Here is a 17,585-nt window from a genome sequence, read left to right on the forward strand (position 1 = left end):
AGGGATCTTAGAGGGCAGTCGGCGCCTTTCATCCCTTCCACCACGGCTTCTCTCGTTTATCTCTTTTTTTCTCGCTTATCCTCCCTCTTTGTCGCTCGGCTCGGTAACGTTCACCTCGGCGATACTGCTCACGATGCCTGGCCGAATCGTCGTTTCGAAGAAACTGATATCTTGGCGTCATCTGTTCGGCGACGGAGAATTCGTGGAAGCTGTGGGAAATTCGTTGGAAAAATCGGCCATGGGGGAGTGGAGACCAGGAGTCACCAACAAAGGTGGACAATAGTTTAGGCGGATAATATAAACGAATTGGAGCAACGAGTGGTTCGAGACGTTCTTTCTATTGAACAGTCAAATTTTCAATGATAGTATAATATTGTTCTTTGTTCTGTGAGTATAATTTGCAAAATCAGAGCACAAGGTGTACTTGGACTGAAACTTCGACGTAAAAGTAGGACGATTCATTATGATTGTTTCTAAAATGAAAATAAATGAAGGAATGTTCCAGGAATATTTTCTAGACATATAAGAACATCAAATCGCCAATTATGTAAGAATTTTCACCTCTTCTGCCGAAAGTAACATTCAAATTCCAGGCTGGAAAGCGTCGAAGAACTGTTCACTTGTGATCCAGGGGTGGCGAACCCATCCAAGAACGCAACTCTTCCACAACACCTCGAGGCTGTTATCATCGTTAATTCTTGACATTGTTCGACCGTCACCATGCCCTCGGAGTGAAAATTGATAAAAGTAACGCTTTTACTATCGAATTGTAAACGTTATTCCCGAGGAATAAGCGAATAGCCACGAAGGCAGTCGCATGAGCTTCGTAGGTGGTCCAACCGATGGTGAAATCTTTCGTTCCTCTCGAGCGTAACGCGTGGAAGTGGAATAATAAAGAACAGTTGTTAACGGTCGGTCGTTGTTCGCGCGCGTGTATCGGCTTCATACTAATTAAGAGGCTACGAGGGGCTCGTTATAGTTTCTACTTGACGATAACGCAATGAGTATCCTTCACACCTTCCGCCTCGGAGTATAAACCGTTGGGCTGATTGTTGTTTAATCTCGGAGCTTGAATTGTGGCTTGGTTGTTATGGTTGACAATGGTCGCGGAAGGCGATGCTATCGGCTGCTGCGTGAGAAAACGTCTTGTGAACGCGACGGTTAGGTTTGCCAACTGCGCTACGAGTAAAGAAAGGACGTAATTCAGTTTTATTATGAGTACTTCAATTTTTTTTTTTTTTGGTACTAGTCTCTTTGGTGGGATTCTACTTGGAAATATAATCTTTAATTGTTAAAATTATTTTTGATGGATACGGTAGAAATATTGTTGTGAACATCTTGAGAAATGGTTTAGGGTTGCTTTGACATCATATTCATATATTTTGTTGGGGTTTAGATTCCTTGATTTGAGTAATACTCGAGATTTGTAAAGGGGAATGAAATTATACTAAAATTTTCATAAGAAATTTATACATAATTCGACTGGAATTATTTATAAATGAAATCATAATTGAAAATGTCTCAGAGATAATTCCACTCGCACTAGGTATGCAAATTTAATTTAATTCTTTCATTATTCACAAATTCGAGCCAAAGACCCGAAGCACCGCTAAAGTAAAAGTTTCCTCAAAATATTGCAAGTAGTACGCCCCTTCCACCACCAAAATACTCCAAAAATGGAATTATTCGGTAGCCCCAGCCCCAATTCCATCGCCCAAAACCGTCTGGCGCTTATCTCGCGCCGAGGGCGTCGCAGATCGCCGATTATCGGACCTCATCGCGCTATCCCATATACGTTTCGCGGTTCTTTCATCGGCGCGGTATCCGATCTTAATCGCAGCTTCGTTTTTCTCGTCGATTATCATTTAAAAGTCCGCCAAAGACGGTGCGAGCTGCCCGAATGACATCCTCGCCCCGTGATCATCCCGACTCTCGATCGGCCTCAATTGGTATCGACCGGTTCGACGCTGACTCACGGAATGAGATTCCTGATACGGTGACTACGATCTTTTGCTTATCGTTAATTCGCCACGATAACATCCCGACGACACATTTTTCGTTAATAACGTCATTTCGGTCGCCTGCGAACGTCGGCTTCGCGAAAAAGCGCTCATTTAAATGGCCGTCGCTCAAAGGTCGCCGTCGCTACCGAAAAAAAAAAAATTAATCCACTCCTTGTCGGGGATATCAGGTCCGCGTATGAATGTGTCCTGGAAACACACATGCCACTGTATTTATTAGGTTGGCGCGAGAGGGAATGTCGTATTTCAGTGATACGATACTTCATGGCACGATAATGTGGCTGAAACAATTTTTCAAATGTCGATTGTGACGTGGTGAAATAAATTTTAGAATGTAAATAAAGTTTATTACACTACTGTAAGTCGATAGAACATTGGACAAATTTTCAATACGAAACTAAATACACACTTGGGTGCTAGCTAACATTTTTAAACGTGGTAGTGGTTTTTACGTTTCGAAATTCTTTAGGTTTGGGAATAATATCATCTTTCAGAAGAACACGGTGAAAAGTGCATTTGGAGCGGGTCCAAATTAGGAACGTTGGATCGCGTCCAAATTGGAGACGAAAGCGGTCTTTTAATTTAATTTTTACGCGTCGTGGAATTTAAGTAGGTATTATATCTTGTTAGGAAAAAGTTGGTTTATGCTTGACCTTCCCATTGCCGTATGAGTTAAATCACCACTTGAAATCGGAGCTAACGACCCGCTGGAATTTTTAATTCCTCAAAATTATTCGATAGCTTGGAAGACTCGTTGTAAGCCGTCCAAAGTCTCGAAGATACAACGTCCTCTACGATCAATATTTATCATCGATCAATATTTAATAATAAAATAAATACAGAAAGTGCATCACACCTTGAAGACTTTAAAGTATTAATTTCAACCGTCTAATTCAAACGATACCCTTAAACCTCGATAAATACACCTGCGGCCACTTCGCTCCTCCTCAAACTTGCGACTCAAAAGGAACGCCAACGATTACCTAATTAATCAACTTCATAATGAGGAATGCTCCCTTAATCGATAAATCTGGTCTAGGGGCCGTTGTACTCGCGTGTCAGGGGTTGAATTCGAGATGCAGCAACTTCGATGGATGGTGAACGCGCGTGCGGTTACGAGTTCCTCGAATCGACGCGAGTACGTCGGTGAAACAAGCGGGTATCAAGGAGAATATCGTGCACAGGCTCGCTGGCAGCCAGGCGGGCTTCTAGATGACCGCTAATGATCGCGGTGCGCCGCTCGGCTCAAGTCTGGACGCACCCTAACGTGCTACACGATTTCAACGATAAACTACGGGCGCACCCGGTAGCACCCGCGGCATCGGAAACCCGTTTTTCGAGCAATAGACTTTTTCTACCCGTTACACGTTCTTCGTTCCCTCGGCTCCCTCTCGCGTCGTAAAAGTTCAATCGATTCATCAATATTCCGATCGTGAGCATAATTAACCCTTTGCACTCGGATTTCCCTTGTGAGGGACAGGAATTTCCGATTTTTTGTTTCTGGTTGTATAGAGTAAACTTGTGTGGGCGCAAATTTCGTACGGGATGCATATCGTTGTAGGTATTTAGCATGCAAGACGGAATGAAGTAAATAAGGTAGGGGAATGTTTGTTTAAGTTGTGGTACGTGACAGTGTAAAGACAGAATGGATCAGGGAAAGAGTTTACATGGACATATTGACAGCGTGGAATGTGGCGTGTGGGAATGTATTATAAAAGTCGAGCCAATTTGTAGGCTAAGACACTTCTTTCATGCTTTCATGAATCTTGTTAACAATGAACGGTAATCAACAGTGGGGGTTCTTCTGTTATTATCAATGTGAAATCGTTGAGGAATGAATATCTTTGTACTTATTCATCGTACCCTGTTGTATTCATTATGCTTAATACATTTATGATATACAAACTATTATTTCAATTGCTCCGAAGGTAATAAAAAAATATATTATTATATCTATTAATTGATTTAGACAAACTCCTTTAATAGACGTAGAGGGTACGAATATTTTTAAGACTGACTGGTATGTATTTACGTGATATTTTAGACTATATTTAATTATTTTAACTATAATTCAAAATTCGATAAATTCATACACACTTCTTCTTCGCAAAATTGAGATTCTTAAAAAAAAAGGGGGGAGGGGGCAAGTGGTGATATGAATATCAAAACATGTATCTACATATAAAGAGTCTATCAACAAAAAACATTGTTTAAAAATCATCCAAGTATCATAATTGGTACATTTCAATCTGTAAACTCGCGCACCTGAGTTCTTGTTCCGAGTGGGGGAAGCTCGATGGACGTAATTTCTAATCAAAACAACTCTCCACGTGGCAGGGATTCTCCGACGCCCCTCTCCCGTCGCTTTCCGCCCGTTTCTCCCTGACCTGGTGCCTCCCCCCGCCCCGACACTCTGTTGTCTGGTTACTTCGCGCGGTTTAACCTGGCCCGATTGTCAGTCAGTGCCAAGCTCCGATGGCGCAAGGAGCCTCCAGCCACTCGGAACGAAATTTCGTACCTGAAACGTCTCCGAACGCAAAGGCCAGCAGAAGAAACGACCGACCGGTCGAAGCCACGAACACCCGAGGAGGAACTGACTTCGAGCCATCACACCTTTGTATCTTAAAGAAATTACAGGAATCGTCAACGAATTTCTACATAAACTTCTGGATGAAGATTCTCCAGATCGATGCTTAGAGCGCACCAACTCAGTGGCACGATTTCACGATTTTAAGACTCTAAAAAGGGTCGGAGGAGTCGACAAGAAAAATCCATCGCGTTACCAAGAAAGAAGACCAAGGATCCCAAGAAACCTCGCGTGTTGCTCGAATCGGCTGTCGATCAATTCCAGGATCGAGGAGGGAAAGAGCTCGAGATCGGGAAGAACGTTCCTCTCGCCCCGGAGAAGTCCCCGTCGATTAATCTTCTCTTCTCCTCTTCCGGGTACGAAAAAGAGCGGCTCGGAGGCGGCCGCCAAAGAAAACACCCACAACAAACAAGCGGCTAAAGAGCAAGAAGAGGCCGCCGGCGACGAAGAGGGGCCCCCGGACGGCGGGGCGAAGACAGAGAAGCGACGACGAAGGAGAAAGGTTGAAGCGCGAAGAAGAGGAGGTGTCAGTCGCTGTTTCTCGGCCTGTGGCACGGCACGTGCGCGCACCGGGTCCTCGTGACTCGGAAGAAGGGTTCGTTGCGGCGGAAGGAACGAAGAAGGAGAAGAAGAGGAAGCGTGCGAAGCGGAAAGTGGCGGCAGTGCGCCGCGAACCGTCAACCGGGACGTGCGTCGGAGCCCAGACCAGGCCGCACCCGGTCCTCGTGTTTTCATGCGTTCTGCCACCACGTGGCCAGCGTTCACAACCCTCCACCGCCAGTTTCTTCGATCAGGCTGCTGCTGTCACCAGCTGGACGATCTCGCGCGAGCGCGGTTTCACGATAACGAGAATGACCGAGCGCGGTAGTGTTTGCGATACGTGAAGACTGTACGTTTGAAACCAGATTCGAGCAGATGAAAATGATCGAGGGGTGATCTAGGCGTTCGAGGATTCTACGGAGCTACCCCTGAATTGTGTGCTTCTTGGCGACGAGGACTGCGAAGATGAGGACGGAGATTCAGGTGAGTTTTGTCGTCTGGATTTTATTGGATATAGTGCCACAGTATGGAACTGTGAGATGTTTTTATCTAGGGGATGAATTGTAAATCGAGTAACGTGGACGGATTTACCTGGGTGACCTCACATTCGTGAGCTTGGAATGTGTTCCTGGAGAGGTGACATTAATAAAAATGCAATAATTTAAGTTATTAAGAATTCAGTTTTCATCATTCATAATTCTATGTACTCCAAAATGTTGTGTATCATTCTGGCGATATTTGACCCTCTTAACGCTACAACTATCAAACAGTTGAATTTAACCCATGTTGTTAAAATTTTGTTTGATATTACTCAATCATTAAATATTTTACATACCTGCTCCAGTATTTTATATACCTACTCCAAAATCAAACTGTGATTTGTACTCTAAATTTTTATCTGGAGTATCTCCTAACACTAGAACTGCTAATTCTTTTTGAAATTACTTAACCATTAATAATGCTTTTGCTCCAATTTTTGGTACCAATGATCAAAATAGGATGCAAATTGTATCGCTGAATCGATATGCTCAATCCTTCTCCAATTTAAAAATACAGTATCCGCACTACCCTGAAAAGTCTAGCATTAACATAAAAATCTTACCGACACATTCAACAAATTACGCCTTGAAGATCTAAATATACCTTCTACCCAAATATTATTCCCCCCAATTTTCAGTAATACCAAAATTTCACCAAAAGCGCTAAAGACGCGTACATCATCGGGGAAAGTAGATTTTCATAGGTGTTTATTTCGCCGCAGGGATGACGCGTGTACGATGTGCCCGGACGCACGCGGAACGTAAAACGAGTAGCGGCAAGACAAACCCGATCCTCTTTTAACGCTCTTTGATCATCTCGAGGTTCTGCTTTCACGGCCTCCTGTTATGCTTCTCCATCTCCCTCCGTTCCAACCTCGCCTCATCCCGTTGGCCAGATCCTTTGCTTACGCTTCGAGCTTTAACTTTTAAGTACGATTTAACGAAAGCCTTTGAACAAAATTCCGGCCACGGGCGACTAAGGGTCGTTTGACTTTTGCCAGCACGCCCACCCCGTCGAGATACTTTTTCGCCTTTGTTCCAGGCCCTTGTTCACGGTCTTGGCCCGCGAGCACGGCGCAATTTAGTATTGTTTAATCGGTGCCACACGTTTTGTGACGGGATTTCAGAGATGGTTGCTTAAACTAACAGAACTTTGACGGAAAAGCTGGGAGCAAGGTTTAATAATCGGCTCTGATGTGGACGTACTCCGTTTTAAAAATATGTGACATTTTTAAGGGGGTGAAAATTAGAATCAATGGGCAGAATAAATTCTCTTGGCTTGAGGAGACTGTTGTGATGCTCGTAATTCCTGTTGTATACACTTTTATGGTCCTTCCTTTAGAGAAAATAATAATAATTTTGCGTTTGACCTTTCTTAGAAATTTTAGTATTTACCAACGGTCCTGTTTAGCATCGATGAAGGCCCATGCCCCAAGCAGCCATCTTATACATATATTGTACAACACAGATGTATATCGGTACAATGAACTCAGTTAAATTAATAAATAATGTAAGGCGTGATGTGTGATGAGAACTATGATTAATTAAATTGCACCAAAAAAATGCAGCAATAATTCACCCAGTAGGTTCAAGAGCAAAGAACCCTCAACTTCTTCAAACTTCAATCGAAGTTCCAGCTATGTAGGCGGCACATGTGCCCGAACGTGGCCGCACGCGATCCTCGAACACGTAATAAATTACACGCGCGATTCTAGACACGCGCGACAAACCGCGAGGCCCGCACGGCTCGCCTAAATTTATCGCCGTTCTTCGCCGACAGCTCGTGGGGTGCCTTCTGTCACGAGGTACGTGGCGCCAAAACTCTCTCCTTCGTCGCATCATCCTATCCACGATCAATTAAATTTGAATTCTTCGAGTCGCTCAACGTCCAAGGAATTTTATTTTAATTTATCGAAGCACGGAGATAACGCCGATCGTCTCGAGAATTCCGCTATTTTCGTGGACGACGTACCGCCGGATCCCGAACGACGGTTTTATTATAATTCACCGCGGTTTTATCGAGTTTTCTGTATTTAATTAAAGTCTTAGAACTTACGATGTCTCGTAAAACTAAACGATTTGTTTTTTTAGAGACTCGTAGCTAGTGTTTTTTGGAGCCTCTTTTCGGTTCGGAGTTGTTGGATTGTTAGGACGAATTATTTTATGGACTGACGAGAAGAATCGTGGCTGGATCGTTCATGGTGACTGTTTTATACCTTGCAATGTTTATTAATCCGTTTTACTGTCGCCAAAAGTTTAGTATATTCATACGTAGCTTAATATTAAATTCCAGTGAACTGTCTAGAAATTGTTCTCAGTTTACAATCATTTTTTTCGTCTTAATTCAGGAAGTTTAAATTTTTATATGATATATTCATTAAGATTTATGCCTCATTTTATATTATACTTATAAACAATATCATCCACACCATGTACAAAATCCGTTTTAAAATGAAACATAACATGGTTATTCACAGACTTTAAGTACAGCATAACATCAAGTCCTCCTTATCAAGACTACAACTATAACTCTTTATTTTTTACATCATTAAAATTCATTTCTCAGTACTTATGCTACCAATATACAATAGATGTATTTTCCAAAGAAATATCCTCCGTTCAAAATCCTGACAACACAGTCCCAGCCACCCACGAAAGGACCAATCCGTCCACGGCCCCATAGCCTGTCGCAATCGTTTGCCCGTGAAACACGCCATGCTCCGCGAGGAATTTCCATGCTGCTTTGAAGTTCCCCCCCAGTCCTCAGATCTTTCTCTAAAAATTCCCATCGCTCCTGGAACGCGGGAAACCCAATCCGATTTCAGGAGCCCCGAATCGTCGAGTAATCGCGATCGAGCGACGATCCAGAAGCGAGCCAGACGGCGAATCGACTCCGAAATCGCGTCTCCTGAAACAGGGGATCGAATGCGACGAACAAAAGGAACGAGCCCTGAAAGAGCTCTGTTGCGGCCCGTCCACCGCGGCACCTGCTAAAAGAGGCAAGGTTAATGGCACGCGATATTTGCTCGGATATCCTTTGGCACCGTGTTCCAGCCCGTTAATGAGTCCAAATTGATTTGGAGCAGTGCATGACCGACATCAAAGGGTAGAGGAGCAACAAGTATTCCACTGAGAGGAGCCGAAAGGCAGAGATTACAGTTTAAGCCTGTTTACGTCGGGATTCTGTCTGTGATCTCGCGCGCCACGCATAGTCGGCGCATCGATTCGAATCTCTCTGGGCTCATCCGTCTCCTCCCTCTCCGTCTTCCTCGTTGATCGTCGGGCTCATCTATCTCTTATCATCCCTCCCCTCTCTCCGTGTGCGCGACAAGTTTCACTTCGCCAGAAGTGTGTTTTCCGAGAGATTCGCGAACCGAATCCCTCTGCGTATATTCGTACACTCGATTGATGTTCTCCTCTTTGAGAAGAAGAGACTTTGAGAATGCTTCGTGAGCTTGCTTTGTCGAAATAGGGCGGAATCGTCGCGAGATAATATGTATGCGTTGATATTTATATGGGGAAGTATTTTGTTTACTTCTATACTTTACATACACTCAGTCTCATAAATACTCGCACCTTGTATGTCTATTAAAAAAATCTGTCTAAATCAAATGGTAAGTTTGATATTTTCAAATAAATATTTCATTATAAATACGAGCAGGTATAAAGTTTATTCAAGTACATGTTTACATATAATGGCATTTCTTTGAAAATATCAAACCTATCGTTTAATTTAAACAGATTTTTTTAATGACTATATAATATAAAACCCGACTCCAAATATGATTGGAAATTAATTCTATCCACAAGTGTGTTTTTGCATTTCAATCTCTTTTTAAATATTAAATTCAAGTACATACATCTTCTACTTAAACGTACGTAAGTCTCAGAAATGTAATAGCAATTATTCACAGGAGCCAGTTTATATCGCAAACGTTATTGAATGGAATAAGTGATAGTAATAATGAAATGGTGCTCGATATTTCCCGACGGTTTAGATGATTTTTACCGATGTCGTGAACTTTGACGCGACTCGTTTAGGAAAGCATATCCGGCGCCCGCAACTCTCGCTCGTTTCGCCGGCGCCTTTCTACCTAGCTGGATGTCCTGAATACGAGTCATTGTCTCGTCGCAAGACGGGAATTATGGACCCAAGCATTTTTCCTAAAGACCGAGAGACCGCTGCAGTCGGAATGCAAACGTAAAAAATTGCAGGAGTGGCGTTAGACAGGCTCGTAAAGAATTCTAACTGTACCCGAGACAGGGAAACTATTGGTTTCTCGAAAGCTTCCACGACGAATGGAACTTCTCGTGGGAAGCAACAATTTTCGAGTCTACATTCCAGGGAAACTATAACTCGTGTTCAATTTGAGCTCCATTCCAAAGGGAGTAGAAAGATAACAAAAGTAACTCGAGAGAAGTTTCTTTTAATAACATCCATTTTTATAATTTTTTCAAGAGAAACAGGGGCTCAATGACTACTCTTGCAACTTCCCAATTGTGCAGTCATGGAATGGTTAGATTATTTCACTAATGTTTTTTTTTTTTAGCAGTGAGGATAATCACCGTTCTCGATTATAGGGGGACTTTATTTTCCCAAACTTTGCTCAAAAAGTGAAAATGAGCTCAGTTGTTTCGAACTCCATCCGTGACTATCGATATCCACCGATGCCCAAGAACAACAGAGACCATCAAACACATATCTCCCTGGCCATTGCTCTCCTCAATCCACCTTCCACCTACCGATAGTCGAAGCGATGGGAGAGCGTATCCAAAAGAGCCCTCTTCCGAACACCGCTTCGGGCTGGGTTCCCTATCGTGTGCACGCGCGGAACGCAACAAAGTTTCGTCTCGTGCCAGAAGAAACCACGCTTCTGGTCAGGAAATTACAGTTGGCTACCGAAGCACGTCCGACGAAACGGTCCAACTCGGAATTAGCGCCCGACCGATGTTGGGTTAGACGGGTGCAGGTTGTCTAGTTCGTTACACTTAAGAGGACTAGTCGGGTGAAAAGGCGTCGGCGTCCACGACGACTACGAGGAGCCTGACGTAGACGCGGACGAGGATAACGATAACGATGACGACGACGACGACGATGACGCTTCTGCCGTGGGGCGGTGAGCAATTAGCGACACAGCGCGGCGAGATCAGAGGCTGAGGGCGGGGTGGGGAGCGGCGGCCTAATTACACACGGTACCGACCGACTTCAAAGGAGCCGACAGTTCCTCTCCTCCGAGCCATCCCCTCCGAACGCTGGGCCCAAGAACAACGCTTCTCTTCCTCGTATACCCCAGAGCCCAGCCAGCCGTCGACGACGCTGACCTGACTAGCCCCCGATACTCCCTCTCCCTTTCTTTCCTTCTCTCTTACACCTCCCCCTCCCCCCTCCCCCCGCCGTGGTCCCGTCCGCCAGGTCTCCTTCCTCCTTGTCACGTGCAGGACCATTCTCGCGAGCGTTATCGATTACAGTCGCACCCTGGATTACGGCTCCCCGACTTACGGACGTTTTCGATCGCCACTTGGCCGGGGAACAACGTCGACACTCCCGAAAGTTGATCTAAGATCCCTTGTAATGCTACTCAAAATGGAGAAAAAAGAAACTCCCATTTGAATTAACCCTATCCGTTCGAGATGCAGTAACTCTCGGTCGCCACTAGGTTTGACGCAGTAAATCAACCAACGTTAACGTTTGTTGAGGTTTAATTTCTTTGGAACTCCAAGTGTCAATGAAATGATTGTCGACGAGGTAACGGTGACTTGATTTTCAAATCTCAAATTAGTGTGCGATCACGAATCGGGCTACATCCGCGAAATCAATCTAAGCATTCGCGATAATAGACTGCTAAGAAAGCATCTCGAGTTGCTGGTAGACACCAGAAAAAAAGAATTTCGCGTGCAAAGAGTTAAATTTTGTAATGTCTCTGGCTTGAACAGGTCCGCATTTTTCGAATGGGAAACTGTTGCGCAGGAGCGAGGTTACCTCCGTGTTGCAACTTTATCTTGCGCAAATGGTGAGTTAAAGGGGTCAGAATGGGGAGCCATTTGTCTCCTGAGCATGATATGGGGCACTTCGAGGATCTACGGAAGCTGCTACACGAGATATGGAAAACCTTGTCGCGACTCGCGTTGCTTGACCCGTGAAAAATTGATTCTACTAGGAGGAATCTCTTGTTCCTGTACTATGGAGCAGTCTATTTTAAAAGTAAAACGCATTCAAGTCGACGGTGCATTTGAAAGAAATTTAAATGGGGTGACCAAAGAACGTATACAGAATTAATTTCTATATTTTTCCAGGAGTTCTAAAAAAGGGTCTCAAGATCCTTTCTATCATAATTGGAGAGTTTCACATTCGTCCAATCACCCAAAGAGGAATATTCTCCCTTCGTGTACGATATACTCCTCTATCTTCCCATTCGTTGCCCACAAAACTTCCCTCTAGGTCCCCTCGGCTTGTCCCCGCGAGGCAGGAATTGATCGTTGAAAAAGGAGGACAGATCGACGGGGGTAACGCGATCGTCAGGACGAGCGGGGCCTTTGGGCCCCCCGGGCCGGCAGGCCGGGGGAATCCCGAAACGCTGGACACGCGAGTAGGCACGCGTCTTCCCAGGAATATCGGTGTTCCCCGCTAGAACATCGGGATCGAGCCTGCGCGATGGGACCCACCTTCTTCCACTTATTTTTCGCCGTCCGTCTATCTTCCTCCCCGTTCATCCTTTCTCCTTCTTCGGCGTCGATTCGCGGGGCCCGAGTGCCGGTCCCCGCGTGGTCGTCGTGGCCGCAAGTCATCAGTCAAGTCTTTGAGGTCGGCTTCAAGCTCTCTCGGAGCCCGCAGAAAAAGGCCTTTCGCCGATCTGGCTCTGGCGGTGAGATCAAACGGTTCTCCTCGGGTCCACCGTACGGTGAACCGACTGTGCGCCGAGACGCTGGCTCCGATATATACACGGACGTACGAACAACGAACGGGGGCCAGGAAGACGGCAAACCCAACGGAGGACAAAGAAGGAAAGGGGATGGGCAAATAGAGAGGATCGAGGTCGGTGGAAAGAACGGGTGGGAAATATGTGAACAGGGCGAAGGGGGTGAAAACTGTGAGATTCGTTTCGGGGGTGGAAGGGAAACCGGAGGGATTGATGTTGAGACATTATTGGAGACGGAGGAACGAAGGAGGCGATGGCCCCGGAGAGAGATGAGAGACGTCGGCGGGGAGGGATGAGGGGCAAGTGTGAATTCAAAGTGTAGATAAGAGGAAGGACGGCTTCGGGGACGTTTGTGGACTCGAGGCAGAGGTGAAATAAAAATGAGGAGATTCGGCTTGGGGTGGTCTCGGGGATGCGAAATGGCTGGATTGAGTATGGGAGAAGAAGTAACAAATGCTTGGCAAATTGGAGGACGAAGGAAGCAGATTTTTTAGGGATAACGTGAATATAATTGATGGCGGAGTAATAATCGACGTATAAATGGAGAAATTTGTGACAAGAGGGAACAGGCGAAGGTTAGAGGATTGAATGAAAAGCTCTTTTCAAGTTATACGATATTCAATTACATTTGGACATGAAAAGTAAAATTTAGAGGAAGGAAAGATAAAACCAATTAAAATGATAGATTTTGTTGGTTTGCAAATACTTGAGGATTCAGAAAATATTGAAATTAAAAGTTTCAACTTTCAAATGGTAGCCTTCACCTAACAACAATTAACAGGTAGAGAAAAGAACAATATCTATAATGAGGGATGAAAAATGTTAGTATATGTTAGAGAGAAAAATATGAATAAGAAGAAAGAATGGGGGAGTATAATGAAGGTAAAAGTGTCACACTTAAAGAACGACGAGGACAAAACAGAGACAAACGTTGAAAATGATCGAATCCAACGGTGATCCCCGAAGGAAAGAGTATAGGGGTGGCAGTGGACGAAGAAGAGGAAGAGAACCGGTAGGTGAAATCAAAGGAAGCGACTGAACAGCGAGAAGGTAGTGGCGCAGTGGTCTTCGAGGAAGCGAGGGTAGGAGAACGCCTGAATAAATACGCGTGCTCTTGCTAACCCTTTGCAAATTTGTTGAGGTGCCCTCTCATACGCCCTTTGACGCGCAGAAACTTTCCACAGTCACCTTTTCCATCCTCCGTAAACTGCATCTGAACTGGAAGTTCGAGTTCTGTTTCCATCGCAATGGAAGACACTGTCTTCAAGACAGATACTTACACCGCCGTTGCATCGTTACTTCGATTATTGGAAATGGTTTAATTCGTTAAAGATTAATTAAACAGTTGTACAATTAAACGTGTACAGTATCATACAAATATTTAAAGTTTCGAAGTATCGTTTAATTTTTGGAAGATTACTAGTGTATTTGTACTACTTGTGTTTCATTGAGAATGTTTTTGAAAATTAATCTAGACAAACTTATTGCTTGATCCACCCATACATATTGGTCATGTGATCATCGACATAAAAAATCATAGTACTGTAATGGTCTGTGTTATGTATATTGACTCGGTCCCAAGGGATTCCTTAACTATGTTTACCTACATTACTGGACTGTGTAGATAAGCAAGCTCCGGAGACATAGTTGATTTCAATTAATGCTAGTCAATATGAATATCCCTGAGCGACCCATGCTGGCTGAACCTATGATCTTCGATTAGTTAACCGATCAAAGCATCTATATCGCGATCAAATTTGTTCACCAAAATGCGGAAATGAGGTCGGAGACGAGAAAAATAAACTTGTGCGTTGATTCGATTCGAATAGGCTTAGTTTATTTTTCTGGACTGTTGTATTGCATGCCATTGCACTGGACGGTGGATACCAGAAACGACTTCAAAGGAACATCTATGGAAATGAGGTTGGACAAATTTTCCGTTTACCGTGTTCGCTACCAGATGTCTGCTGTTAACATAAGAACTCCAAAGCAAGAGGTTGAACAAAGCCAAACATTACCTGTGACGTTGCTTTCTATTTAATTAATTAAATGCCTGGAAGGCAAGTGCAAAGTCAAAAGTATTTCCAAATATTGTATTTAACGTAGGAATTTTAAAATATATTTCTTCTTCTTAATAATTCAAGAACTGTACGAATCATAATATAAAAAATAAATTATACTACTATTTCTTTAAAATTAATACGGAACCGATACTCTTCATATCCGTCATATGTAAATGAACTGTTGTCGAACATTGGAGATCACCAGACAGTTGTCGCGAGGGACTCCCTCGATTGAGGGATTAACACGCGAATCAACGTAGCTTTCCCGCTTAAAGCCCTGCAAAGCAAAGAGGTCTACATCGGTCGGCGTGTTTCTAGCCGATTATACGAGTCGGCCGGGGTGTCCGCGTTACAAAAGGCTGCGGCGAAACCCCGTCACGGAGCAACTATGAATCGCATTATCGATTTGTACGCCGTTGCGCTGATCAACACGGAGAGAACCTTTGAAGTGCGCCGAAGTTCGTGGGGGCTTCCGGAAAGCGTACGTATGCACTAAAGGTCCGCGTGCGGGCCGAGCACGCGCGAAGAATGTCCGTGAGGGAACCATGCACGACAAACAGATCCTTAGACAGGAAAGGAAAGAGAGTATGAAGAAAAAGAGAAGGATATCTTTGGAATAAATGAAATGAACCATCAAGAAATTAGTGGCTACTGCAGTTACCCACGAAAATGTTCTGAAAATCTCATTTGGAAGATTAGCAACTCTACTTTAACTACATGCAATTAGCTTGCATAAGAACGCTATTAAAAGACCGATAAAATTGAATAGACACCCATCCTTGAGTGCCAACACTTTTGTTGGTCCATCTATGTCGACTTCGATTGTATCTAGCTTGCCTCGCGGCCACGTCGAACGCCTTTGTTCCGCGTTCTTCTCGTGGCGCAACTTCGAGACATTGACACAGTTATTCCTCCGGGACAGACAACGGAATCGTGTCCGTGTTCGTGTTCGCAGCTCCACCGACCAATATTGCTGATTAACCGAGTGCCTGTGGTTTTAATTGGGCTCTGAACCACCGAATATCAGCAGCGCATAGGAGTTCCTAGATGGTTACCTATTCAAGGACCTGTTCGACGGGGGACCAACATCGAGAACAAAGAGAAACGTACAGTTTGATCTCGACCCACCACTGACCATGCGTTCCATATCGAGTTCACACGTTGTTATCCTCGCTATTATTCAGTACCTGTGACCTTTGTCCTTAATATGCACTGGGGGACAAAACGCGAGGTTACGGTGCACTTATGGTGTGAAATTTCTCGTTGATCGAGTGTTGCAAACAAGGCTTATTTGTAACAATCGTGTCCGTGCCAGTTCACCAATGGAAAGGGTTTACTCCCTGGGGTAGCTTTCGTGCTCTCTGGACCATACAGTCTATATAATAAGTAATTAAACGGAATTTCTGGCAAAAGTTATTGGCATTTTAGTGATAGTACTTCGATGGACCTTGGCATTCAGCATCCAATTACTGTGATGTTATTCTTTCCGAAACTGAGAACTTAAATTCCAGTTGAAATCTAGAGAAACGAGTACGTAAACGTTTGAAGTCTTAATGGAAGTGAATAGAAATATAACTGTGCGTCCTATGCATAAGTATTCGAGGAGTATCGACCCTTCAACAATCATTTTTCTGCGCGATCGAGTTAGAAATATGACTACTAGCTAACGAAGCCAGCTTTCATTAATTTCACTTCCTCCTCAGTACTGTTGAAAATAGACCATCACATCGTCGTAACAAAAATTGCATTTCATTACATCCATTCGATCACTTGCAAGCCACCACAAAGGCACCAAGTACGAAATTTCGCCTACCCTCTACCCAGAGGATCCGAAGAGGGTCCTCCAGGTGACTCTAAACAAATTTCCCCGGCAAATTGCGGCATGACCGTCGAAGGGATTCGCCGCGAGCAGCGGGATAGGCTGGAAGAGGGGAGGTTCGCAAAAACGTCGTTTCCGCTGCGGTCGATTCCTCAAACGACCGGCGATAATCGATCCTCCGTTTCGCATCGTCTCGTTTCGCTTCCGAATCAAGGCCAAGCGTCGCGATTCAACCAGGCTGCCGGTCGCTCGTCACGATTTTTCCGGACTCTCCTTTATTACTGGGCGCGAGTTGCTTGGCTAACAGAAAAAAAAAATGAACAGAAGAGAGAAAAGGAGAGGAGTGGTGGAACGAGGATGGGGAGTCTTTTTGCCGCGAAAGAAAAACACAATCCCGACGAGTCGGCGGCGCGAGAGTTAGCAAGAACGCGGTGTAGGCGGCACATCAAAGGCGCACCTCGGGCGTGAACGAGCGAGCGGGCACGCGGCTCAAGTAGAGAGCGGAAGACACCGCCACCAATCCTACCGCCATCCAATATATTTACTCCGATGGACCACCGCTACCATTGCCGTCGCCGACGCTGCCAGCGGCCCTGCCGCAGCGCCACCAACGCCACCGCCGATCTCTACCACCGTAACCGACGACCACGACCACCGTGCCAAACCACCACACTCGCGACCACTTTGCACGCTCGCCCCGATAGATTTCTGCCCACGGCGATCGCGTCCGCCTCCGGGGTCTAGCGTTCCAAACCTCGAACACGTCGTGGATTCGAGCGGTGCACGTGATCGCCGTGCGCGCTAACTTCTCCGGCGAATTAACCAGAACCGCGGACAGTTTGCTCCAATTATGGTCCTTTCAACGGCGAGGCTCCGGAATCAATACGGTTGTTGGAGCGCTGGCCAACCTCGGACCTAATCCTCTTATTTAAGACTCCAAATTGACGAGTTCATTCGCTCCTGGTCTGGTAGCGAGGATGCAATCGAGGAGGGATATCGGTTGTGTTTTGGAGAATCGGGGCTTGGTCGGTTAAGGAATTTTTCATTTTGAGGGATCGTTCGTTTTAGATTGCTCGGCAAGATGTGTATTCATTTTTTT

At 44.9% G+C, this 17,585-nt stretch overlaps 1 protein-coding gene across 1 annotated transcript in view; it reads left to right on the plus strand.

Moving 5' to 3' along the window:
* Nucleotides 1-5,042: 5,042 nt before the first annotated feature.
* Nucleotides 5,043-17,585, plus strand: part of LOC128872178 (palmitoleoyl-protein carboxylesterase NOTUM) — a 30,617-nt gene continuing 18,074 nt past the window's right edge. Inside the window, exon 1 of the mRNA XM_054114624.1 lies at nucleotides 5,043-5,631. Within this exon, the coding sequence (XP_053970599.1) occupies nucleotides 5,614-5,631 (18 nt within the window). The 5' untranslated portion in view covers nucleotides 5,043-5,613. The remainder of the gene's footprint in view (nucleotides 5,632-17,585) is intronic.

The sequence above is a fragment of the Hylaeus volcanicus genome, chromosome 1 (genome assembly GCF_026283585.1).
Source record: "Hylaeus volcanicus isolate JK05 chromosome 1, UHH_iyHylVolc1.0_haploid, whole genome shotgun sequence".
NCBI lineage: Eukaryota > Metazoa > Arthropoda > Insecta > Hymenoptera > Colletidae > Hylaeus > Hylaeus volcanicus.